Raw genomic sequence first — 27,648 nt, forward strand, 5'->3', positions numbered from 1 at the left:
CATAGTGTAAGTTAGTTTTGGGGGTCAATTTTTGTACTCAAGACAAGGAATTAGAGTGGTCAGAAATGACATACTATGACTTCTAAACCCAGTGGTGTGTGCACGTGTGCATGTTGGTGTCTATCTCACCGTGCGGGTGCGCATCTGTGTTGACACAATTTCATATAAATTTATTTTATACATGTTAAGGGATCGAGAGCAAATGAGCAATCCATTTTGTATTAAGCCCCGAGGATTAAAACCTGCAGAACTTTGCTGACAGTGGCGGTCTTCACAGGGGTCACAAACAGCCTGATCTAGAGGTTAAACACATCGATCACATTCTCACAATTCCTGCATGCTTAGAGACTAACTTATCTGTAGTACAGCCGTAATATGTACACTCTGGTGCTTTGCTTAATCTAAACAGTAACAGCTCCTGTGGGCCATGGAACTTGATAAAAACTGGTACAAGCTGGTGCAAAGTGTATAAAAGTCATGGAATATAATTGGAAATATAGAAAAAGGGGTGAGACTGTTACGAGAGTTGGAAGATGATGATTTAGAAAGTTGAGCTCAACAACTACAACGTGTGATCTTCTACAGCAAAGCATCGCTGTGTGTTCCGGGGGAGTATGTTCAATTAATCAAGTGTTGGACTCCTGCATCTAAAACTCTCATTCCTGGTATGCAGACAAGGACTGCAGCCTCCATCTACATACATATTCTCGTGTGTGCGTATATGAGTTGTAAAAAATTCAGTTGTGTAAACAACTTTTGAGGGAAACAATAAATGCCAATGAAGAGTTGATGCAAGATTTACAGGAATGGCTTGAATAAAGCTACTAATACACATAATTTGTGAAGCAAGCAACTTACATCAGTTCAAAATTTCTTCTAATTGCCTCTGGAATTTTAGGTTTTGTAACTCGAACTGCCTGTTGGTAGAAAGTACAAGTACAGTCAATTACTAAGAAAAAGCATTTCAACTGAAACTCACAAATAAATGCAATGGTATATAAAATTTAAGACTTCAGCATGTTAAATTAACCAATTCTCCTGAATTTAAATACTTAAAGTTCCATAAATCTCATTATACCGTAAGGAATAAAACTCTCCAAAAAGCTGTCTTTCAAAAAACACTGCACATTTAAAATACCGCACTGCTCAATAGCCTCCCATATTTTCTTTATTAAACCCTTTGACAGCATTAAACTTTGGATATGGAAAGAATCACATTGAGTTCAGCTGGAATTCAATTGGAGTAGAAGAATTGAAAATGACAAGAACCAGAGTTGGAAAGCACATGCAACAAAAATTGCATGGACCCTGCAGTTGAAGAGTATATGCAAAATGCGCATCCAGTAGTCCCTGACAGGGTACTGTAAAATCAAGGAATGTTTCATTTACCTGTATTGTAAGGCCAGGTGCCATAACATTCAAATCTTTTTGTAAAGCCAACTTCAGGTTTTCATCGATTTGATCTAAAGCAAAAACAAAAAATGTACGACTTATAACAAAGTTGGAATATATTTGCATGCGGTCATATGTACCATATATTATTCAAAATGTCAATTAACCTACTAAGACAAAACTTCTCATTTTAACTATCATTCTCCCACAGCTGGTGCTTCCATGTGCTGCATGACAGCAGAGGCAGTAAGTAGAGGCTCAGTGGTCAGAGGGAAATTTGCAGCCAAGTCACACCAGTTTCTTTCACACCTCAAACTAACATTCCTCGTCATGCCAACAGAAATTGACAAATTATTTTTCATCCACAACTATAATACCGGTTAACTGAATAATTCTAGTTTTTCACCCTTTCACATGGATACATTCAGTTCTTCACACCCAAGTGAACACATTTTCACCTAGATATACAAACTACTATGTTTTATAGCCCATACATATACTATTTGACTGATTTCAGCAATGTCAGTGATCAGAACACATGATCTGAAACCATTTTTCATATTCCAGCAACAATCTTCCACTACAATTAAAGGTCTCTTCAAATTAAGATTAAACAACCCTCACCAAATAAATCAATGTAGACCTCCTGTAAGGTGTGCACACTGCAAAACTGGTTCAATTCATGATGAATTTTGTTGAAAATCAATGTCTTGTCATAGTCTGCCGTGTAGTTCTTAGCAATATCATACACTATAGGAAGAAAGAGAAAGAATTTTATATTTGTTCAATACATCCTGATTTCGCAGGTTAGAAACATGAAGTCCATATATTTGAATAATTTGGACATAGGTACAAGAGGAATGACAGAACTTTGTTGAATGCCAAAATAGGGGGCATGACAATCTGTGAGGTATAAGTGGGCATAAGACAGGTTAGCAGAGTGGATCAATAGGTGGCAGATACAATTAAATGCAGAGAAATGTGAAGTACAGTCAACTCTTGGTAATTCAAAGTTGTTTTATTCAAACATTTGAATTATCCAATTTGTAAGAAGTGACACAGCAAAGTAGCAACTTGGTGCTTAAAAATTGTGATAATTTGAATTAAAAAAAACTTTGATTTCAGTGTAGATTATCGTACATTTTAGGAAATGGTGAAAATAACTATCCTGAATTATAAAATTCTTGAGTGCAGGACCGAAAGATCTAGGGGTACCAATCAATAAATCTTCAAAAAAGGTGTGGGTACCAGTAAAGAAAACAAATGGAATTCTGATTAATACATCGTGGCATTGAATATAAAAACAAGAAACTGATGTTGAGTTTGTATAAGACATTGGTTAGGCCACTGTTGAAATACTACATGCAAATCTGGGCACTCCTAAAGAAAGAATAGTACAGCAAAGAATCACAAGAATGATACCAGGGTTGAGACGTTATAGATGAGGAAAGGCTTGAAAGAGTGGGGCATTTCATTTTCTATGAACTGACTGTTGTGGGGATCTAATACAAGTTTTCAAAATTATAGAAAGAAAGATTGTTTCCATTGGTTTGTGAATATAGAACAAGGGGGCAGACTGATTCTGCTAATGATAATCCTGAGATTTTTAAAATATGTACTGGTTTAGGACTAGCAGCTATTGAGGCAAAGACCATCATATTTAAAAGGGAGTCAGACAAAAATTTGTAAAGAATATAAAAATAAAAAGAGAAATGGGAAATGAGTAGATATCTCAAAAGTTGAAGAGCCAGCACCAACACCATGGGCTGAATTTCTTGGATTCGAAGTTACTAAATTTTCATGTCATTCTTCAAGTGTTCCCAATGTTTGTCCATCATGCCAATTGGATACAAAATTGGCTTGACGACAGAAGACAGAGGGTGGTTGTCGAGGGTTGTTTTTCAAACTGGATGCCTGTGTCCAGCGGTGTGCCTCAGGGATCGGTGCTGGGTCCGCTGTTATTTGTTATTTATATTAATGATTTGGATGAGAATTTAGGAGGCATGGTTAGTAAGTTTGCAGATGACACCAAGATTGGTGGCATTGTGGACAGTGAAGAAGGTTATCTAGGATTGCAACGGGATCTTGATAAATTGGGCCAGTGGGCCGATGAATGGCAGATGGAGTTTAATTTAGATAAATGTGAGGTGATGCATTTTGGTAGATCGAATCGGGCCAGGACCTACTCCGTTAATGGTAGGGCGTTGGGGAGAGTTATAGAACAAAGAGATCTGGGAGTACAGATTCATAGCTCCTTGAAAGTGGAGTCACAGGTGGATAGGGTGGTGAAGAAGGCATTCAGCATGCTTGGTTTCATTGGTCAGAACATTGAATGCAGGAGTTGGGATGTCTTGTTGAAGTTGTACAGGGCATTGGTGAGGCCACACTTGGAGTACTGTGTACAGTTCTGGTCACCCTATTATAGAAAGGATATTATTAAACTAGAAAGAGTGCAGAAAAGATTTACTAGGATGCTACCGGGACTTGATGGTTTGACTTACAGGGAGAGGTTAGACAGACTGGGACTTTATTCCCTGGAGAGTAGGAGGTTAAGGGGTGATCTTATAGAAGTCTATAAAATAATGAGGGGCATAGATAAGGTCGATAGTCAAAATCTTTTCCCAAAGGTAGGGGAGTCTATAACGAGGGGGCACAGATTTAAGGTGAGAGGGGAGAGATACAAAAGGATCCAGAGGGGCAATTTTTTCACTCAAAGGGTGGTGAGTGTCTGGAACGAGCTGCCAGAGGCAGTAGTAGAGGCGGGTACAATTTTGTCTTTTAAAAAGCATTTGGACAGTTACATGGGGAAGATGGGTATCGAGGGATATGGGCCAAGTGCAGGCAATTGGGACTAGCTTAGTGGTATAAACTGGGCGACATGGACATGTTGGGCCGAAGGGCCTGTTTCCATGTTGTAACTTCTATGATTCTATGATTCTATGCATCACTTCTCTACCCCAACAAATGGATTCAACTTGCATTTTTAGGTTTTTTTTTAAAAACCAACTCAAGAGATGCATTTTGCTCTTGAATACCTTTTGTGCAAATATGGCACTGACGACTGTTTGTAGTCAAACTTTATAGAAATGTAAGGAATCTTACAACACCAGGTTATAGTCCAACAGTTTTATTTGAAAAAACTGTTGGACTATAACCTGGTGTTGTAAGATTCCTTACATTTGTACAACCCAGTCCATCACCAGCATCTCCACATCAAAACTTTATAGAGCACTTCAATGAAAACTGAAAAATAGTAATGCAATGAGCAGCATTTGTACCCCCACCCCTCGCCACCAAACTAAAAATATTTTTTGTAGGAGGTGGGGAAGAATACCAAAAAGAAAAATCATCCCAATCAAAGAACACAACACACAAAAGTAATAGTGTACTATGAGTAAAAAGTGTTGCAGGATAATTCAGCATTTACTCAGGCTCACATTTTTCTACATCTTCCATTGCAACATGCTGGAGAACCTACCTTGGCTTCTCCGATGCTGCTCAAAAACAGCCAGAGTTACCTTATCCTACTTAAGATAGAAGTCCTGAATAATATTTCTTCTATGTAATGGCACAAAGACTGGATATCGCACCATGCGAGAGCTGCAGGAGCAAGCCCCTGGCTTATCATTCCATGGTGCAGTAATTAGCAGATCCAATGTAAAGACTACTGTGCCATCCATATTTATTGTTCACTTGGTTTCCAATGAGCTGCTACTTGTATTGTTAAAGCCTGCATCTTACCAGACACTGCATTCTAATTTAGTGCTCAGATCCACTGGTTTAACAAACCAATTGACATACAAGTCCATGAAGGAGGTCCTGCATTTGGAAGTGTGGCAGATCCACTGAAAGGTACTTTGATAAAGGTCTTGGATGCACAGGGATCATTGAATGGTTGGACCTTGTACTCGTAGCATTTTGTCATTCATTGTTACTATATACACACCAGACAAAAAACTTAAAGCCTGGAGGCTAAAAAAAAGTGAGGAGATATGATGGAGTCCGATCACCTTGCTGGTTTCTCGCTTAACAAAGCAATTTGGCAAAAAGCTGTACCCCACCAGAAGTACCGTACACATACTTTCACTCTGCACGATTCCTTCAACATGGTGATATTCCATGGCAACTTTTCCTTCCAATTTAAGTCCAAACTCCCACTACATATTTAAGAACAGACCACCCAGCAGGGTAGATACAAGGAAAGTATTTTTTAAAAATACTTGGAAAGAGAGTTACTACTTAAACATAACAGCATTGAAGAAGGGGAGCAGCAGTGGGCAGGAATGTGCTGGTTGAAATGAGAAAGCAGTGAAAAACATGCGTGAACACCAGCTAACATGAAGGCAAGAATTTTGGTGGGCAGAATCTTTGTTGTATTGACCCAAGACTTACTGGAGTCATGAATTTCATCATTTTTGGGAAATGTCTTAATCACTGGATATCTTGTACACAAATATAAAAAAATACAGGAACCATATGTACTACTGACTGTGCTTCCAATCGCTTCACAGAAGTAGGCACTTTTCCAGCTGAGAATAGCTAACAGCCTCCGAGATATGCTGTCTGTAGGATTTCGAGCAAGGAAATAATTTAGAATTTCTCTTTCCTGAGGAACTTGTTCAGATTTCAGAGAACAAATATAGTTCTAAACATCCTAGTTCCCTTAGGAGCGATTACAGTACCTCCTCTTTTGGCCTTAGGGTCACCCTTTCTACGTTACAATTTAGTTTAATCAAGGAAAAGGACATTAGTGTTGCAGGAATAGAACATTTTCACATTTGGCATCAGTATCTTGCACTCACAGGTCAGATACAGGATAAATCTTCCACCATGCACTTTAACCCTCAGCTCAGCAAACCACCCACTGGTTTAACTTGCACTTCAGAAAAGAAAGTAACAAAAATAAATCTGACGCTACCATTTCTTGTTTAAAAATATTGAAAAAAAATAGGCAGTCATTTTGTGCAGTTGCCCTTGATTTTAAAATGAGACTTCAATTCCATTTTTTGTTCAATCATTTGAAATACCTTGTTCCGGGCAACAGGTTGTACCTCAATGTTGTTGCTCACTGCTTTTAAAAAGGAAAAAGTTCTGTCAAAGTAAGCTAAACCCTGAATTAACCAGTGTGGCTCAAGTCTCAAAAACCGTAAGGCTCACCAAATGCTGACCTGCACTTGGAGCAAGGCTGTTCACCACTTCTATTCTGTCGAAATAGATCATGACACCACCACTATAAAGAAGAAAGCAAAAATATTAAGTATTTCTATATAACAAGATGATGTAAACAGCTTAGCCTTCAAAACAACCTCAAAGTTGATATTAAAGACTCATCAGGTAAACCACAGGAGGGAAAAAAACATGGTTCATTACTCCTAATTCAGTTTCACCCACTTGCTAGATCAGCTGCAGCAACAGACAAGGTGAACACATCATATCTTTCAATGTACCACACTCTACACCTGGGTTACATGCTTAGGATGGGAGCACAACTGCAGTCTGGTCAATATGCCCATATTATGAACCTCTCGACCACTTGAAAATAAAATACTCAATGCATTTTTAATGGGCAAATTGGTAGAATTTGGTTGTCTTGATTGGTTCCACCAAAGCCATGCCACTTAAAAGTAATAGTAACTCTTAGATAAACTGCACTGACAATCATTTGATGTTATTTACATGGCTGCACATTGGAGAAACAAGTCTTGGGTTCACACCTGAGAAACCTTATGTGGCAAATCCCCAGTCACAGTGAAAGCAATTTCCAGAGGAAACTAATTGCAATGGGAAATCTGGCAAACTCTACTCTCCCCAATTTATCCAACCCACAAACTCCCATAGCAAGTTACAGTAGCACAAGCAGGTCAGATGATCACTAATCTGGCCACTTGATCTGATATGAATGCATACTTTGGGTCTTATATGTACAAAATGCTTTTTAAAAATGTGATTACAATTTCAGTCAATCTACTAATGGCAAAATGTGAACAAGATTCCCAAGTGATAAAACTTTAATTAAAAATTCAGGCAATTTGTTGAAAGAACTTATTTAAATGCAACAATTTTTGCTAGCACTTTTACCATAAAATTTATAAAAACTAAAGCAAAATAGTCACAAAAGGATTCCAGCCATAAAACAAAAATGTTAACATACCTTGTTCCACAAGGCACATTTTTCACCTCATCTGTCTGCAAAGTTGTCTGAAATGAAAAAATTAAATGCCTTTTCTTAAAAAGTCTATTGCAAACTTCAAAATTCATGCATTGTGCTGGGGAGGGGAATAGACATGGTTCAGTGGGTAAAGGCGTGCATTTGTATAGCACCTCTTCACACGGACACAACTTGGATCTCCAGCACCTTTCCTGTGTTTACTGCTGGATTAGTTTCCATAAGCAACAGAGTTTCATATGAACTGAAAGCTGTGTCTTTATTGTCCGTTTATGGGTTAGTGTTACCCAGGTTTACACATCAAACTTGCATTGATATAGCGCCTTTCACGACCTCAGGACGTCACAAAGTGCTTTACAATGAAAGCCAATGAATTACCTTTGAAGTGTAGACACTGCTGTAATGTAGGAAATTCTGCAGCCAATTTGTGCACAAGGTCCCACAAACAGCAATGTGAATAACCAGATAGTCTGTTTTAGTGATGTTGGTTGAGGGATAAACATTGGCCAGGACACTGGGGAGAACTCAGTTCTTCACCAGTAGCATACTTCTCGTCCTCTGCTTCCTCGACTATCAACAGTAGCTGGCTCTTCAGCTACTTTTTGGAATTCCTTCCTTCCTCCCTCCCTCCCTGGCTTAATACAACTTCGTCAAGACCCTCCTCTTTACTATCCCTTTTGCCCACTCTTGATGCACTTTCTTGCTCGCTCTCCCTCCCTCCTCCTGGGCTCCCCCTTTTGCTATACACTGCCATATAGAGCGCTCCTAGCTGTACCTTCAAACGCGAAGAGTGCTATAGAAATGCAAGTAGTCGTCGTCATTGCCTTCAGGAGTGAAGGGGAGAAAACCTGTGGTAATGAAGACAATGCATAATTGACTAATCATTACAGTTTTTATACCTTCCAGTGCTCTTCTCACCTAATTTACAATAATGATGAACAATTCATAATTCTTTCACACCTAAAAAGATTTAGGAAAAAATCATTCCAGCAAATCACAGTACAATTCTAGAACTTATTGCAGAATGTGAATGAGGCAAGTCACAACTGCATCGACCTCACATCTATTGAAAATATGAATAAGGGTTGCTAACCTGAACAGATCTGAATGATGTAATGAATGGTACCATAATGTGGTATCCTGGGCAACTTGGAGCGGTCAGCAAAGCACCACCTCTAAAGAAAAGAAAAATAATTGAATACATTCACTTCAAACAGCATCCCTCAAAAAAGCCCACAGGTTCTATGGTGGATAGTATAAAAATAATAGAAAAGGATAGCTGAAAAAGATAATGCAAGTAACGTTGATATGAGCCGTGTATGCAGCATGCAACATTTTGGCATTTGAATTTCAGTTAAACTGAAGCTGGAGAAATTACATAGAATTTACAGCACAGAAACAGGCCATTCGGCCCAACAGGTCTATGCTGCACACGAGCATCCTCCCAACTTACTTCATCTCACCCCATCAACATATTTTGATGCTATTATCAACTTCAACTGCAAGAAAGACAGTAGAATGATGCATTTTGTCCTTTTGTTTAGGAGCTATTTTAAATAAAGGTAACTACTGGTATTTACCTTTAAGGTAGTAGTGGCAGAAATTTTAAACTGCACATAGCACAACATTAAGACGCATCAGCTATAAAAGGGATAATAAAGACACTAAGGAGGTGCAAAAAAGATTTACTAGGATGATACCAGAACTGAGAGTTTATACCTGCCAGGAAAGATTGCATAGGCTGCAGCTCTTTTCTCTAGAAAAAAGACGGAGGGGCGACCTGACAGAGGTCATTAAGGTTATGAAAGGGTTTGACAGGGTAGACTTCAAAGATGATGTTTCCACTTGCAGGGGAGACTAGAACCGGGGCCATAAATAAAAGATAGTCACTAATAAATCCAATAGGGAATTCAAGAGAAACTTCTTTACCTAGAGAGTGGTTAGAATGTGGAACTTGCTACCAGAAGGACTAGTTGAAACAACTAGCATAGATGCATTTAAGGGGAAGCTAGATAAATACATAAGGGAGAAAGCAATAGAAGGATATGCTGATAGGGTTAGATGAAGTCGGGAGGCAGTAGGCTCATGTGGAGCGTAAATACCGGCATGGGCCTGTTGGGCCGAATGGCCTGTTTCTGTGCTGTACATTCCATGTAATTGTGCAATTTTCCCCTATAGTTGCAGGGATGGACGACCATTCAAAGCTCATGCCAGAAAAATAAACTGTAAATTGACTAACAGCCAGAGTTTTAATATATATGCATGCTCACCAATATTTCCACTGTTCAGTTGTACAAAGCAAAACAAATTGAGATTCTTGGCTTCAAAATATTTTTGAAATGTGGATTGTACTCATTTGCACACATTCTGTCACTTTCCATCTCCTCCCAATCTCTCTTTCATTACTGTTTCTCACGCCATGGGATTTTCACTTATCTCTCCAACTACTTCAGTTCCCCTCATCCCCTTTCAACTTTCCCTCATTCTTTCTCTTTTGCCCTCAAACTCCATCTTCTCTCATTTCCTCCTTTTGTTCTAACCAGCTTTTCATTCCCCCCCCACCCCCACTCTCAAAGTTACCTCCCTAACCAGTTGCACCTTCACTAAGCAACCTTATTCTTTGAGGTTTCAGACCAGTCAATTGTTTCAGGGCTGTGTACATGTGGCAGCCCTGTACCCACCCTACTGGATATGGTGGCACATTCAGGCTAATAATTAGATGAATTGAGAATAGATGCCAAAAACAAACACAGATAAACGTATACTATGGAAAGTCCCTTTGAGAATCAGTTAAATAAAATTACGAACTGTGTACACACATTTCCAAATGGTCCTTATTCATAATAGGCACATCAGGATTAAAGTATAGTTGAAATTTCACCTCTTGATGGTGTCAGTTTAAAAAAAAACTTTTTCCATCATAACCTTAAAAGCCCAACATGCTACAGTACTGTTTTGACAAACCAGAAACATTTTTAGTGTGAGAACTCCCATTCACCACAAAGGCAGGCCATTTGGCCCATCTCAGTTCATTCACCTAGAAAGACCCTAAAGTTTTTGAACTTCAACCTTTACTAGTTTCTCTCCCTTCCCCAAAAATAGCACTCATTAATTAAGAGCTACTTAAGTGGTTTTTATAATAGGAGCTTCTACGTCAATTTCTGGAGCCCTTCTTAATCAAATTCAATGCACTTTGAAACTAATAGAGAAGGACTCAAAACTTTGATTTCAACCTTAGGAAATATAAAGCTTTTCCTGTTTTGAAAATGATCTATTTTTCTGCAAACAGATTCTGATTCATACTGAACGCTCCTCTTCTCCCACACAGGATTATACCTTGAAGGCATTTTTGTAAATGACAAGCTGGGAAAAGAAAAAATCTAAACCAGAAATGCAGCGAAAAAAAGTTTGGGGGCAAACACACAGGCACCAATGCTCGTGGCAGATCAGGATAATCAAGATTTTCCAACAACCAAGAAAGCACAACCCAATGCTAAATTTGACCAATAATTGTACACTGGATGTTACAAAATGTCTTATTTATTAATACTACCCCAGAAAAGTATCAACTTCAGATGACGATTTTGCAAAGCGCTGACATCACAATAACCAGTTCATACAATTTTTCAGAGATCAGGAAGATGACTACCCATATTTGAGAAAAACATCTCACACCCAGCAGTAAATAATGTGTTACAATAAATTCCAAGTATTTAGATTAGCTTGGTCAGAGTTTGAAGGAAGGCTGCCCATTTTGTTGTGGCCACGATAAAACCACCGACATTGGCAAGAAGTGGGTGGGCAAGGCCACAAAACAAAAGCATTCAAAGATCTGCAGAGGGCTCACGACACCAGTCGTAACCCCTACAATCATGTACTGACAATATGCTAATTATGCTGGTAACAATGATTTTCCCAAAAACTGTTTGCTCTAGCACAGTTAATTTCTACATTGTTAATTAACTGGGATGAGCTGAGGCAGTCAAGAAGGTCTTGCATTCCATCAGGTCACAAGTATGAGTACCTGGAAAACATATAACTCAAATCTGAAAAGCACAAATTCCTTAAGTTTTGTCACTTCATTAAATAGCGAGAAGCTTCTTGAAATAAATACTGTAATAACCAGAATAAGTGTGGGCAATCTTGAACCAATTTTTTTCTTACCCCATCACTTCTCTGCAGGAGTCAACTTTTTCTGGGATATGGTTCAATTATCAGGTCACCCTCTTTTGTCTCACCCAAGTGGCCATTACTTAAAAGGGAGTCTAACAACAACTGATGACAGACTATTCGGCTGCAGAGTGGGGTGGCAGAAAAGCAGCAGCGGGAGAAAAAATGAATCACAGCAAACAGGGGCAGGGGTGCCGATACCAATCAGCTAACTCAGCACAGATCAGGAATTGATCCTAATACATTCCTGTTTTGTATAACTGAGCTACTCATTGGATAACTCTGCATATCCATACAAGCAGCTTTAGTGTGGTGTCTAATTCTGCAAGTGTTCCGTACTGATGTGGTTTTTTTTTTAAAAATGTGACAAGGGGGTGGAAGAGAAAGAAATGGAAGGCCTCGTTCATCACCAATGATGCATCTCACACTTGTGCACTTAAAGGAGAATTAAAGTCATGGGGAAATACATTGGCCCAGAAATTGCTGCAATAGTGAACGATGTGAATTGGACTTTATTCCTCAGGATCGTACTATATTTGCTGGAAAGGGGAATTGATAATGGCGCAGTGATGTCACCAGCACATCTGGGACCTCATGAACGCTGTGCCCAATAGTCTCTCTCCTTAACCAATCAAACTTAAGGATTGAGAAAGAAACAGAGCAAACGATGGAGAAGGAAATAGGGTGAATTAGAGTCAAATTAGATATGAGAAATAAGAGTAGATTGAGAGAAAGGAGAAGAAAAAAAATTAAGAATACGCAGAAGAGGAGATTGTAACCCAGTTGTGTTTGGGAATTAAATACAGAAAATGCTGGAAATACTCAGCAAGTCAGGCAGCATCTGTAGAGAGAGGAAGGAGTTAACCCAGAGTTTCAGGTCGATAACTTATCAGAACTGGAAGAAGTTGAAAGGAAATAAGTTTTTAGGCAAATACAGAGCCAGGAGGAAGGGAAGAACAAAAGGGAAAGTCTCTGATCGGGTGGAGGAGAGTAGTGATTAAATGATGGCGCAAGGAGGGTGGTAATGGGACAAATAAAGAAACAAAAGATGGGTCTAGAGGAGTTGTAAATGGCATCAGAAGCATTACCGGTATCTGCCGTCTGAGAAAAATGGCAGTTGTGGTTATGATCTCAAGTTATTGACACAAATGTTGAGTTCAGAAGGCTAAAGTGTGTCATATCGAAAGATGAGGAGCTGTTCCTTGAGCTTCACTGCAACGACGCAAGAGGCTGGGGATGGAGAGGTCAGAGTGGGAGTGGAAATTAAAATGGCAAGCAACCGGTTGGTCAGGGTCACGCATGTGGACTGAGTGGAGGTGTCCAGCAAAGCGATCGCTCAATCTGTGGTTGGTCTCCCCAATGTAGAGGAGACCGCATTGTGAGCAGCAAATACAATATACTAAATTGAAAGTACAAGTAAATCACTTTCACCTGGAAGGAATGTTTGGGGCCCTGGATGGTGAGAAGGGAGGAGGTGAAAGGGCAGATGTGGCATCTCCTACACTCGCATGGAAAGGTGCCGTGGGAAGGAGAGCAGGTGTTGCGGGTGATGGAAGAGTGGACCAGGGTGTCTCAGAGGAGTGGTCCCTTTGGAATGCTGAAAGAGGAGGGGGAAGATGTGTTTGGTGATGGCATCACGCTGGAGGTGGCGGAAGATGATCCATTGAATGTGGAGGCTGGAAGATGACAAGGGGGACCCTATGGTGGTTCTGGGAGGGAGGGAGAATGGATGAGGGCAGAAATGCGGGAAATGGGATGGACACGGTCGAGGGCCCTATCAACTACAGTGAGGAGACTCCTTGGTTGAGGAAAAAAAGACATATCAGGAGCGCTGGTGTAGAAGGTGGTATTGTTGGAACAGATGCATTGGAGACGGAGAAACTGGGAGGAGAAGGGAAGAGTGTCCTTACAGGAAGTGGAGTGGGAGGAAGTGTAATCAAGGTAGCTGTGGGCATCCATAGTATTTTGATTTTGAGTTTGGGAATTCTCAGTCTCATTAACTGAAATTAGAGAATGGCAGGGTACGTGTGCGAAATGTACAAACATTCTTCATGTTATATCCCAAAATTCGTGAAAAAGAATCTAATTTTCATTTGAGTATCAAAACAGCTTCACATCCTGAAAATTATTGCTTTCTGACACAAATAGAAGTGCAAACGGCAAGAATGGCACAAAAATGCAGCTAAGATTTTAAGAAGTTTAAAAAAGCTGTAGAAACAATTCACTACCTGAAGTACGACTCCACAGCTACATTTGTTCCCTTTCGGGACCTCCAAGGTTGAGTTTCATGTCATGGCCCAAATCCCTCAATTTCATGACATGCAACTGATTTCAATGGGGAGTCTCTCACGGCAAGGTTGCAATTCTCTAGGTTTTGTTGAGGCGAACGGCGGAGCAACGCAACTCATCCAGCAATTTGTGGAGAATCGGAACTCAGTGTATCTCTTCACCACAAATTACTGGATTTCTTGCTAACTAATAATGGCTTAAAAAAATGGTGGATGCCATTAATTCACCATTAATTTTCTAGCAATTTCTAGGCCATTTTGTTTAAAATTCTACCCCTTTTTGTACAAGGGAATGAGCACCTTACCTTATTTTTTTCTTTACCTTCACATGGAGTACCTGAAGCAAGGTTTCTCATCCTGCTAGGCTGCTCCAGTGATGGCAATTACAAGAAATGCCCCATAGGTGCAAACATTCTCAGCAAGACTGCTCTGTGTCAACAGGTTGGAAAAGCGCTGGTGACCAACTAGCAGCATAGAAAGTGTTAGATTAGCTACAGTACAATTCCAAGCCAACAATGCTACATAATGCAGACTGTCCAGGTACCAGTCATACTTATGGCAAATGTAATTACTCATCTTATCCAAGATGCTCCAGTCTGTATAATTTATGTATGGCAGGTTATACTGATGTGTTCTGAAACTTGAAACACAACTGCGCATGTGCAGTATTTACAAGGCAGCAGTGCTGCTCCAAATTTCAGAGGAAGCCAATGCACACAATTATGTACAGCCAGCACTATCACGCCAGCACTCAGCAAAACTGTGTTCAATACATCACATGTGGCCACTGGTTGTGTATAATTGACGATAAAGGAGCATTGACAAAATACCGTAGCCATCAACCCACAGGGATATCGGAGGAACAAGTAGAAGGGTGAACGCGAATGGCGGAGACTAAAAAAAAACTGAACAGGAAACACAATGTAGAAAATTACAAAAGCTCAGATCAACTTGTGGTTACCATTTTATTTTTCTGCTTCAAGGAAGCAGAGTTGTGAAAGCTTCACGACAGGTCAAAATACTTTGCGCTAGTTTTGCAATAGAATCCAAAGAAAACAGGATACTAGATCAATGAATAAATCCATGCATTAAGTGTATGGATCGACATGTGAACCATTTTACAATAAATTGTGAAAGCACAAAGTACGCCTGAAAAAAACGTTGCTCTCTCCAATCAGTTGGGTTAAATTTTCTGAAGTCAAAAATTGACTGCTGGGCCGAAGTGAATAACTCAAAAATTGAACAAAGTTGTGGTGTGTTTAAAGGGCACGTAAGACATTTGAGTGATTTGTCCAATAGCCCACGTCACTGCCGGTATCAGCAACCATCTATACGACATAACATGCAGGTGATCATTGTAATTTCTTGGTTGTCTCAGTTAATCCCAATTAATTAACAAAGCAGAATTTAACTCTGCTGGATATATAGATAGAGATAGAGATAGAAGCCTTTCCACCATCTACAAGGCACAAGTCAGGAGTGTGATGGAATACTCTCCACTTTCCTGGATGAGCGCAGCTCCAACAACACTCAAGAAGCTCGACACCATCCAGGACAAAGCAGCCCGCTTGATTGGCACCCCATCCACCACCCTAAACATTCACTCCCTTCACCACCGGCGCACTGTGGCTGCAGTGTGTACCATCCACAGGATGCACTGCAGCAACTGACCAAGACTTCTTCAACAGCACCTCCCAAACCCACGACCTCTACCACCTAGAAAGACAAGAGCAGCAGGCACATGGGAACACCACCACCTGCATGTTCCCCTCCAAGTCACACACCATCCTGACTTGGAAATATATCGCCGTTCCTTCATCGTCACTGGGTCAAAATCCTGGAACTCCCTTCCCAACAGCACTGTGGGACAACCTTCACCACACGGACTGCAGCGGTTCAAGGAGGCAGCTCACCACCACCTTCTCAAGGGCAATTAGGGATGGGCAATAAATGCTGGCCTCGCCAGCGACGCCCACATCCCATGAACGAATAAAAAAAAGATAGAGATAGATAGATGTATGGTAAACTTGATAGTTAATAAGCCAGGCATCGCATGCAATGGTAAAAAAAAAATTTTTAAAAAGGGAAGAACATGCCAGAAGAGGATATAGAAACAAAAAAGGAACTGCACAGTGTTCCTCTTAAGGTACAATTCATTCACCATAAATTTTCTAGACACACGCACTTAAGCACTCTGAATGATACTTTGCAATGTTAAAAAGAAATTCTAAACATACCATGTAATAATTTATGATTTAAGTGCTTGCAAATATATCACTCTTAGTGACTGGGTGCAATCTAAAGAAAGGGGATCTTTAACAGCCAACCATAAGAGTTTCCAGGAGATACAAAAGAAACCCTTTGGAAAGAAACTAGGCACTTATGGGCAGTCACCTGGACTTCAAGCAGAGAGCACTTAACGAGAACCAACATTCCCTCCTGATAAGAGAAGGAAAAAAAAAATCTATATGGTATCAGTGCTTCAAACTGTGAAAATGTAGGTTTGACGGGCTATCAAATAAATCACCCCTCCCGAACAAAAGTAATTGACAACTGTGCATCATTAAGGGACATTACATATTGAGCAAGGGCATCCTGGTTGTCCAACAAGTGGATTTGGGGGACCAGTCTTTTTGTTGCATGGCCGGGGCAGGAGGGGGGGGGTGCGCTCCAGGAGCTGGTTGCCAAGGGGAGCAAACTGGACACTCAAACTTATCAGATTTGATTGGCCAGCCTTAACAAATGATCACTTAATGAGATAGACAGCAAGCTATTCAGAAAGGACATTTTCCGAAACAAAGTTGTGAATTTGGATGTTATCCGTTATTTCAGAGCACTGCAAAGGGCAGGGTTGTTGTATGTATTCTCATGAACGCTGGAGGAGGGAGATGTCTTTCATCTTGGAATAGCTGAGCTTAATTCACAAGCAGCAAAACTTGCAAGTGGTTTAGAAGATTCTGGATAGGTAGGGGATGGGGCTGATAATGTAGCTTGTACAGTGATATGCTCCCACTTGTGCACCTGCACATCATAAATATCCAGGTTTCACTGTCATTGCCAAGGGATCCATGGTCAGTAGGGTAGAACGAGTAATTCTGTCTAGTTTTTTGGTAGATAACACTGAAAATGCAAGTTGGGAGTAAACAATTTTAATTCAGTTCCTATTGTCAACATCCCAAAACAGAGACCCATAAATCCATCCTACTCAGTTAAATGACTTCTTGATATCCAAGGTCAGTGCAACACATCAAATAGGTCCACAGACTTGGTCCAGACTCAAACCTTTCCTGTTCTCTTCCCCCCAACACCCCCCCCCCCCCAAAAAATTGAGGAAAAAGTACAAATCTGCCTATTAAACACCCTCCCTATACTGAAAAACTCTATGGTATTACAAATAAAGCTTTTTAGCAAGGACTGGGGGGGAGGGGGGTGGGAGAAAGAAGTATTCTGAATAAGGTCCTGCACCCTAAACATTAACTTGCCTGTTCTCTCCACAATACTGAGCTGCTGTGTTTCGCAAGCATTTTACGATTTTGTTTCAGATTTCCAGCATTGGCAGTATTTTTTTAAAAAAGAACTTCTCACTTCCGAAGTTCACAAATAAGCTGTTTCTCAAGATGCAGTGAGTTTTATTGAAAAATGCCATACGTTATTTCACAAAAAGGCGATAGTACCAAGACTTAAATGCGACAATATACTGGCCCCCTATCCAACAAAAAGATATTCTGCTGAAACATTCAGATATGCCAGACTCAAAGGGGCCATAACTACCAGTCTTCCTGGAACACATCCTCAACTAAATAAACCATGTATACACTGAACTTTTGACCAAGCCAATAAAAATGGGGCGAAGCAATGCAACATTTCGGGACTTTGTAGAAAATATGCATTAAGAAAATTCCAGCACCATTTTCAGCCATAACTAGATACAAGGGAAAATGTTGAAATGCCACAGCAACATTGATTTTTTTTTTAAAAACTGAATTTACAAATAGAACAGCGTTGTTAAGCAAAAGGTCTGACTGCAATGTTTCATTTCACAATACTTAACTGGAATGTGACATTTTTGCACAGTGCACTAGTTACAATCCTGTCAGTAAAGAGGACAATGCGTGGGTCTGCACATTTTTTTTTCTACTCCACAACTTTAAAGAGAGAAAGGCAAGATAAAGCAGTCAAGACATTAAAAATATACTGTGAAGGGCAGAAATTGTTGAACAGAAACCTTCAGACAAACAGCACTCAGCCCACTAGTCTTTGGAGAGTTCAAAAGGAGATTACACCCAAGTGATGCTACCACAGTGATCTAAATAAATGGAACTGAGGTGGTTATTTTGCATAATTATGTTGCAACAATGCAAATGTGAACAGAAAACTGACATTCAACAAAGATACTTCCACACAAAACCTTTAAATTAAAATCCTTCACTGTAAAAGTTTGTATGCAAGCTTCCAGAGGGCCATCATGCCACCACCGCACAAAATCAGATGCACAGTGAACAGGCCAGAGTGCATGTTGCAAGTTTTCAGATGTCAGGCATTGCTTGCCACAATGTTTTTTTTGTTATTTGGTTGTTGGGGGGGGAGGGGGGGGGGGGCAGGGGAGAAAACAAGGAAGAATCGGGTGTCAAGAATCACCGAAGGCTTGGAGGAGGAACATGAACATAAATTTTCACTGACCTTTTGCTACTTTTAAAGCGAATTACAACTAGGTTACAAAATCACACTGAATTATGAGCCAACTCCATGAATTAAAATAAACAAGTTGAAGTTTCATTGCTAACAGAGATGCAAGGCTCAGCCCATAGAATTGCTTACAATTTACTGCTGCTGCTGCTTTTACAGACATGCAGCACTTGCTGGCTGTTGACTGTAAATTGAGTAATTTTGATATAGAGTGACTCAGACATTAAGAAAACACGCTAGAAAAATCAATGACACAATTTCACTTAGATCTGCTATATTTTGTTTTTAAATTTGTGCATTATCAAGCAGACCTGGGTTTGAATCCTTAGTTGCCATTACACTTGCCAATTCTTCGGTTCGGGTCATGGGATTGACATCAGTGACGCAACTCCCCTCATTTACATTCCCCATAACCAGTCTCGTCACAATGGAATCTGCGGTCAACAATGTTGTTGTGGAGATATTGGAGTCCATTTTAGCAATGTAAGCACAAGGAGCTTCCCCTGCCCGGAGAAGTGTTAAATGTAAAACGCCACTTTGCTAGTCAGGTTTTTCTTTCAGTAAAAGGTGTGAGCACAAGAAAATTTTTAGGTTATATGGTTTTTAAAAATACTTCTTTCTAGTTTAGTAGTCATTTTTTTTTCGAAGTTACAAAAAATGACCTTTTTTTGAAAGCAGCAATCCCACAGTTGATGACAATCCTCCGATACCTCAACCGAGTCACTATTTGTCGCATGTAAGCATAGACTGCTAAAAAGCAAGCAAGCTATTCAACAATGGGGCATCATTGTCAAGTCCAATGCTGCTCTCATCCAACATCTGCACACATTTAAACAAGTGTCACACGATAACAACCAGTGGCAGGACTCCAGCTGACTATTTTAACCTCACTACCCCCAGACACTTGAGGGTCAGGCAGTATTTTTTACCTCGAGTACAACAGTGAAATTGAGTGTGATACTTAAAAGTGTCAAAGAAACGTGACAGTCTGAAGGTGCACACTGGACCGACCAGTTTTGTATTAGACAGATAGTGGGTATCCGCGATGTTGATAAGTCAGGTGGCATGTTATTTATTAATAGGAGCATCACACCATGCAAAACACAATTATACAGCTGCTAAGGTGAATCTTTGCCCAAGATGGCTTATCCCTTTAAGACCATGAAGTCTAACTGAAAATCTTGAGGTCAGTTAAAGGTGGTTTATGACAGAAATTTACAACTGGCAGATCCTTTTACACTTCCTGCTTCAAAGTCAGAAGAAACCAAGATAAAATAACTGGCTTAAATATTTGACAATTAATGCCTGAAATGTGCTAGACAGAAAAGAATATTTGCACACAAGTTAACAGTCCTCAACTGCACATTCTGAAATTTGTCTTTAAAATTCAGACTGCCTAATACTTGTTGTTGGGTTTTGCATGATAAATTTAGATAAATGGGTCTCCCTGCACTTTTTATTTTGAAATCTGCATGCTGCACATCCTCAAGTTTGCTTCCACAAAAAAAAATGTAATACCTGTAGTAAATGCCGAGATGCCCCTCCTCGATCCTGTGTATGGAAGAGTAAAGGAAGAAAGCTACCACTCCAGTTATTGTAGCCACAACTGCTCCAACGTGAGTCATGGTCATCCTGCCTTATCTGTAATAAAGCAGATGGAGACAGTGGAGTTAATGTTAACAGGAAATGAAGCAGGGCCATATTGAAACACAACACAATCCTAATCTGATGGCACAAGTACTAGTTAGCATTTACTGCTACAAAGATGAAGCCACAGTATGTTCAGAAATGAACATGCACTAGAGAAGTCATTTTAGATCACAACTTTCACAATATTGCAAGTTATTGCAAGACATCTGATTAATGGAACTTATTTATACTTATAAAATGGCAATTAATTGGTTATATTATTATATGCACTTATATAACACCTTCAACCTTAAAAAAAACAGCAGAATCTTATGCTCAATCATCTAAAAACTGATCAAAACCAAGCTTGTACCCAGCTTTGACAAGTGAACATTTTTTGAACTTCCTTCCATTCCTTAGCATCAGTATTTTTTTTAGAAGCATTGTTGAGATGACTCTACAAAAGTCATTGCAAAGGTTTCACCTTTGCCATGTAAAATTTCCACCTTTTTCCTTTTTGAACTTGATCCACAGTTTCATGAACCCAAGGCTTCTCTTAATAGGCAAATTACATTTAGTTGCTTTCAAACCCAAATTCCTGGTTTCTCAGTTTCCTTCAGGTACAAGAGAGTAATATTCATCCTTGACAGTGAAATTTAAGCACCGTGTAAGAGGATACTAAGAAGGATTCTACTGCAGTAAAAGTTTTTTGCAAGTTACTTACACTAAAGCAAAAACTGTATTGAGCAAGATGGCTTTATTAGTTCCTCATATACAGAACCTAACCATAAGCAATACATCTGAAGAAACACATCAAAAACAGGACATTGAGCAATAAATCATTTAAACATTACTTTTCCCCCAATCGGTTAAAAATAGTACAGATACAGTACAAAACACTGCTTATGGGATTGAGAATTTATACCCAACAATATCACAACAACAACAACTTGCATTTATATAGCGCCTTTAACGTAGTAAAACGTCCCAAGGAGCTTCACAGGAGTGTTAGCCAACAAAATTTGACATCGAACCACATAGGAGGTATTAGGACAGATGACCAAAAGCTTGGTCAAAGAGGTCGGTTTTAAGGAGGACAGAGATGTGGAAAAGTTTAGGGAGGGAATTCCAGAGCTTAGGCCAAGGCAGCTGAAGGCACAGCCACCAAATCAGGGATGCGCAAGAGACAAGAATTGGAGGAGTGCAGAGATCTCGGAGGGTTGTAGAGCTGGAGGAGGTTACAGAGATAGGGAGGAGCGAGGCCATGGAGGGATTTGAAAACAAGGATGAGAATTTTAAAATTGAGGCGTTCCCAGACTGGGAGCCAACGTAGGCCAGCAAGCACAGGGGTGATGGGTGAATGGGACTTAGTGCGAGTTAGAATACGGGCAGCAGAGTTTTGGATGGGCTCAAGTTTATGGAAGGTGGAAGATGGGAGGCCGGCCAGGAGAGTATTAGAATAGTCCAGTCTAGAAGTAACAAAGGCACGGATGGGGGTTTTAACAGACGAGCTGAGGCAGGGCGATGTTACAGAGGTAGAAGTAGACAGTCGTGGTGATTGAGGGGGTATGTGATCGAAAGCTCATGTCAGGGTCAAATAGGATGCCAAGGTTGCGAACGGTCTGGTTCAGCCCCAGACAATGGGCAGGGTTAGGGATGGAGTCAGTGGCTAGAGAATGAAGCTTGCCACAGGGACTAAAGACAATGGCTTCGGTCTTCCCAATGGATATTAAAACAATGTCTGGCCTTAGTCCAAACATCACTTGTATCAGCAGCAAATTTATACATTTCTAAAAAATATTTTAAAACTCAATATTGCTTTCCCCAATTATCAACAGCTCCAGAAAATAAATCACAGACCACACATCAAGTGACCCATTGGTGGAGTCATTCATTAACTGTCATTGCTTAATTCATTATCCTAACATACATATTTACTTATAGCACACACCTTGATATTTAAGGTTCTAAAACTTTTATTTGGAGTCCGACGTCTTCCAGCAGCAGTTTACAACTGTGGTCATTTGTTGGTGTTGGGGACTGCCACAATTAGGTTATCATTCATGAGTTAAACTGTTGACATCAGAAGCTAAATAAAACAGAAAGAAACCAAGTAATACAGGCTGAAAAGAGTATCCCATTTCTACAAGACAGGTGCCAAGCATAGTAGATTGTGGCTTGCAAAATAGTGTTGAGAAATAGCTGGAGTAGCATATGACTAACTTTCAAGTACAGTATGGAATAAAAATACTTGCAACTATTTTCTAGATCAAAATAATACATGTTAGTGTAGCCACAAAAAGATCTGAAGCAAGCAATGTTAAAAACATTGTTCTGGGAACAAAGTGTTATGAAAGTATTGTCACAGAGACTGGGTGGAGAATTTCCAAGAGAGTATGGAACATCATTTTAAATAAATATCTCTCACAGGTACTATCTATTGTAATGCATTCCAAGTCCAAGTGGCTATTACTTTGTGGCAACTTGGAACAGGAGTTTCACATGTTCGTACATTTCTTTGGTCATACCATACATGTAAATTGTACACCAAGTGCACACTGCGACTATACAGATCCTGCAATCACTGTTCACTGACACAGGGAAGGAAATAAACTTGCTTGGCAAAGCTCAATGCACATCCAGAAGGAATTGGCCAAATTAATTGGCCAAGCTCAAAGTAAAAAAAGACTTTTAGACGTTTAGACCATTTGCTGGGCTTTCACTTCAGTAGTTCTAGTATAATTTATTGAGATGGTTCTGGATCAATCACCATTTCACACCATTGTATCAAAGACAACAAAGCTGGTGTGTAAACCCATCCCAAAAGTAGCCCTTTAACATATTTACTATATCTTGATCCATATTAGGTGTTTAATTTTCTCCCTTCACTATTATAGAATTCAAAGTTGGCTTTACCCTACCTTCTGCTATCTTCCCCTTCTTGTACTCCATCCAGATCACTCTCGCACTATGCTCTACAAATTAAGTCTTCCTTTTCCATTTCCTATTTCCCTGAGTATTTTTATTTGTTTTGTGCCTCTTGCAGAATTTAGATTACATGTTACGGTATTACCAAATAGTTCAACTACAGCTACTCTCAACGTGTCAAGAACCAAATCTCGGAGACAGCTGCCTCTTGTGAACTCCCCGGCCAAAGAGAAAACAGTACTGCACTTAGTTTAAAAAGCTCAGTCACTCCCACTTCAGCATTCTCAACATGTACATGGGTGGTTGAAAATTCTATGCCCCCCACCCCACCCCACCCTACCCTACCCTCCTGGGCTAGCCATGTTTCTGTATTCCAACATGCATCTCGTTCAACCACTTTATTTTGAATGATATAAATACATATAATTCCGAGGTGTTTGCTTTTAATCCTGCTCTCCGGAGAATGACACCAAACCAATCTCCATGCGATGTTCTCCTGCATTTATACTGTCATCCACTTCCTCTCTCCTTTAGCCCAGTGAACAGTCGACAAAGTTCAAACTATTTTCCTCAGAGGACCAGTGAATGCAGGAAAACCACGTCAACAAATGACAACTCAAAAAGGTAAAAAATATTTATCTTCTTTGCCCTCCAGGTCTAGGTGCCATCTGTTTGCAAAGGTTGGATTGTTTATCTTCAAACTGTCACTGACTTGGGGAAGAGGGGGAGCATCACACACTGGCAGTTGACAAAACTCACAAAAACACCTTAACCTCCCTACCTGGTTATCTGGAGGTTTTATCATATTGGCACTGGTTTAGTTTGGATTCTGGGAGAGCAGAGTCAATGAGCTAGTTTTCAGTGCCTACACCGTTAAATCTGGCTTCTTTATCCTGGGAGCAGACTCATGGCTAAGTTTTTTGCCTTTAGGTGTACAGAAAACTTACTGATACTGTATTCTTGATTCTGCACTGACCACTATTATCCTGTTTTTGTGCATGGTCCCAATCCCACCCCCTCCCCAATTTAGTTTAAATGGTGCCTAATTAACCATTTCTGTACTTATTACCAGCCTCCGAATGCCTCCCAGTTTGGTGCAGCCCACTACAGTTTCTAATTTAAATCCATGACTTGAAATCAGGCACCCAATGCAAATTAGTCAAATTTGCACATGATACTCGACTAAGAGTTTGTGGCCTATGAGAAAGGAGCTCCAGTTACAGGATGAGCTAAACAAAATAGTCAAGTGGACAGAACAAAGGCAAATTAAATTTTATGTAGATATATGAAGTACTACACACGAGGAAAACTGGACAATACACATAGCAAAGGATGAAGTTGTAAAAGTCCTACAAGTCTCAATATACTATGGTCAAAATGTCCAAGTGCAGGGTAACAGTTAAAGCCAATAAAATGTTAAAAAAAGACTTGCATTTATATAGCATCTTTCACAATCTCAGGATGTTCCAAAGCACTTTACAACCAATGAAATACTTTTGAAGTGCAGTCACTGTTGTAATATAGGAAACACATCAGCCAATTAGCACACAGCAAAATTCCACAAACAGTAATGCAAAAATGACCAGATAATTTTTTTTCCCAGTAATGTTGGTTGAGGGGTAAATATTGTCCAGGACATCAGGAAGAACTCCACTGCCTTTCTAAGTAGTACCATAGAATCTTTTACATCCACCAAATTATACAAGCAAAACAGTAGTATACAAGTCAGGAAATTTGATCAAACTGTACAGTGCTCTGGTCAGACCACACCTTGAGAACTGTTTACAGTTCTGGTCACTGAAACAAACAAGCCTTGGAGACAGTGCACTCAAGAGCCAAAGAATGATCCCAATCTTAAGAGGTCTCAGCTATGAGGAAAGACTGGAGAAATTTGGGCTCTTGATCCTTGAAAGGAGATGTCTGAAAGGGGATTTGAAAGAGGTACATATACATACAAGATAGTAAATAGTGTAGAAAACAAAAAAAATAAAATGCAATTGTAGGGCAATGGGTCACAAACTTGAACTAGTAAAAGGCAAATTTAGGACTGATATCAGGAAATTCTTCAAGCAAAGTTAACACATGGGACTCTCAATTGGACATAGATTGTTAACTTGCCTTCCAAGAATCTACCATCATCTCTCTGAATCCCATCTTGAGCTCTGCTCCTAGCAATCTCATTAGCAAACAGTTATATTTCTGCACTTCCCATGTACTAACATCTGGAATTTTGAAATTTGTTCAAATCCCTTAAGTAGCAGATATTTACTCTATTATCTGCTTGCAATTAGCAACATAGCAAAACATCCGTTAAATTTTCCTACCAGTGCTCAAGAAAAAAAAATGAAAATTTAAAGAGCTGGTAAACTTGCATTTATAATACCAGCAGTTGACATCAAGCAGGGGAGGTGACTGAAGCAGCATTGAAAGACGCCTTCCGAAGTGGAGAGCATTAGTAAAGCAAATAAGCTCAGGAAGTGAATTCTCAGAGGAAGCAGATCACATCGTACACCAAAGTTAAAAGAACAGAGAGGGCACACAAACACAAGACTGGAGAAAATTGCAACGGTCGGGTGAAGTAAATAAAGCCTTGGAGGAGTTTAAAAGTGGAAATAATGATTTTGAAGTCAAACGCTTAAGTAACATGGAATTGGAAGTCAGCAAAAAAACAAAGGGCGCGCTGACTCTGCAGGATATGAGCCACAGATGAGTTCTGGCTGAGTTGGAGTTTGTGTGGGGTGGAGCTCGGGAGGCCAAAAGAGAATAGTGAAAAAAAAAAGTTAAGCCTAGAGATGAAGACAGAGCAGGAAATTCACACAATTATGGGGATGTAAACAGTTTGAATATAAACCGAATATAACATTTAAACATGCAAAATCAATGATATATTCACAAATAAAACTGCATCCATTCGTTTGCAACAGTTTAAAATGGTGTGTCTGCTAAAATCTGCTATTCCTGCAGAAAATTACGTTGGAAACTTTTTTTTTAAAAACTGCTAAATCAAAAAACATTTTTAAAAAATTAAGTTGCACTCTCGACCCGAAATGGACGGCGCTCCGGGCGGGATTGGGAGTAATCGGCCCCCTGAAGCGCTGGGTGAGACTGAGAGCGAGCGCCCCCACCCCGCTTCCCTCACTCACTGTGACCAGGGGCCCACTCCGACAGCCACGGGCCGCCCGGCCGGGCCCGGCGCCGATACTCACCCCCCCCAATCCCGCCGATTGCCACCGACAATCTCAGCATCTGCCCACAGAGCAACCGCTTCTGACCCGCCTCCGAACCCCCACCCCCAGCGCCTTCACTTCCGGGTCAAAGCACCGTCAGCCACTAAAAGGCAACGTCGCAGCATTTTTTTTATTGTTCTGCCGACAAGTAATATGACCTCATCCCATTGAAAGGCCTTTCGAGGAACTGATGGATATTCTGGGCCCACTCTCATTTCTGACCAAACGCCCACAATTTTGAGGTACTTTTATTTATCTCATTGCTTTAAATAATCTCAGACTCCAACTGAAGATCTGCTGGAAACTAAAGGAGCTTTTTAAAATAATCTTCCAAAGTTGCACATCAGTGATGTACAGGGAGAGGTAACTGTTAATCCACGAGGGAAAATGTGACCTATCTGGGAATTAAATGAGTACTATCAACAGAAATGAGCGTGTATTGGGATTTGACTGTAAGTCGTAGCAAGTTACACATTTTTTGTGCTGCTGGTGAGAGATGTTAGCGCTAGGCAACGGAACTCTTCTACCCACTGTAGGCATCAAGCACTCCCGAGTCACTTATAGCACAGCCAGATTCAGAGTAAAGCTGCTTCTACTCTGTCCAAACAACTTACCTCAATGCCCTGTATTGGGCGGAATTTCTCATCGACGCGAGACCTCGAAACCTCCCTCGGGAGTTTGCACCTCACAGCTTGAGCCATCTCTTGGAAATTCCCTCCGTGCCATTGCACTCTGCACGGTGGGGTTTCCTGTACGGGCTGCTCCTGCACACTCTCCACTTCTTCGCCCTCATCTCGTCCAGACACATCTTGCCGTCCAGAAGAGGTGGGGGTCCCCAATGGAGGGCTCTCTATGCGGGAGCCCTCCCCTGCACCATTAAGGAAATGGGGTGGAGAGTGTTGCATGGAGAGATGTCAACAAACAGGATGTTAAGCCATTTTACAGACTCCCAGGCTGCCTGTAATTTCTGGGGCCTGGACGAGTCCGTTTTGCATATTTATACCAAGCGTGAGAGGTCACAGCCCCTGTTTCAATATTTGAAGGGGCTGCTCCTCAAGTTCTGGTTGCACTTCAGTCCCCCATTCCTGATCTTGGGCCACCAGGTGAGGAGGGGAGAGGGCAAGTTGGAGGACCTCCTCGTGGGTCTGCTCCTGGGCCTGGC

The 27,648-nt window shown here is 40.4% G+C and overlaps 1 protein-coding gene across 3 annotated transcripts in view; it reads right to left on the reverse strand.

Moving 5' to 3' along the window:
- The window catches only part of LOC137304086 (erlin-1-like), a 35,256-nt gene extending 8,709 nt beyond the window's left edge, over window positions 1–26,547 (reverse strand). The window contains exons 1-10 of one of the 3 annotated variants that reach the window (XM_067972555.1): window positions 26,466–26,520; window positions 24,692–24,769; window positions 22,283–22,420; window positions 20,221–20,343; window positions 8,652–8,733; window positions 7,544–7,590; window positions 6,561–6,622; window positions 2,017–2,142; window positions 1,390–1,463; window positions 859–917 (exon numbers count right to left, since the gene is read on the reverse strand). In XM_067972555.1, the coding sequence (XP_067828656.1) occupies window positions 859–917; window positions 1,390–1,463; window positions 2,017–2,142; window positions 6,561–6,622; window positions 7,544–7,590; window positions 8,652–8,733; window positions 20,221–20,333 (563 nt within the window). In that variant the 5' untranslated portion in view covers window positions 20,334–20,343; window positions 22,283–22,420; window positions 24,692–24,769; window positions 26,466–26,520. Of the gene's footprint in view, window positions 1–858; window positions 918–1,389; window positions 1,464–2,016; window positions 2,143–6,560; window positions 6,623–7,543; window positions 7,591–8,651; window positions 8,734–20,220; window positions 20,344–22,282; window positions 22,421–24,691; window positions 24,770–26,402 lie in introns of all 3 variants that reach the window. The other 2 variants (XM_067972553.1, XM_067972554.1) reach the window with 2 other exon arrangements.
- Window positions 26,548–27,648: the final 1,101 nt, after the last annotated feature.

This window comes from Heptranchias perlo, chromosome 36, assembly GCF_035084215.1.
Source record: "Heptranchias perlo isolate sHepPer1 chromosome 36, sHepPer1.hap1, whole genome shotgun sequence".
NCBI classification, from domain to species: domain Eukaryota; kingdom Metazoa; phylum Chordata; class Chondrichthyes; order Hexanchiformes; family Hexanchidae; genus Heptranchias; species Heptranchias perlo.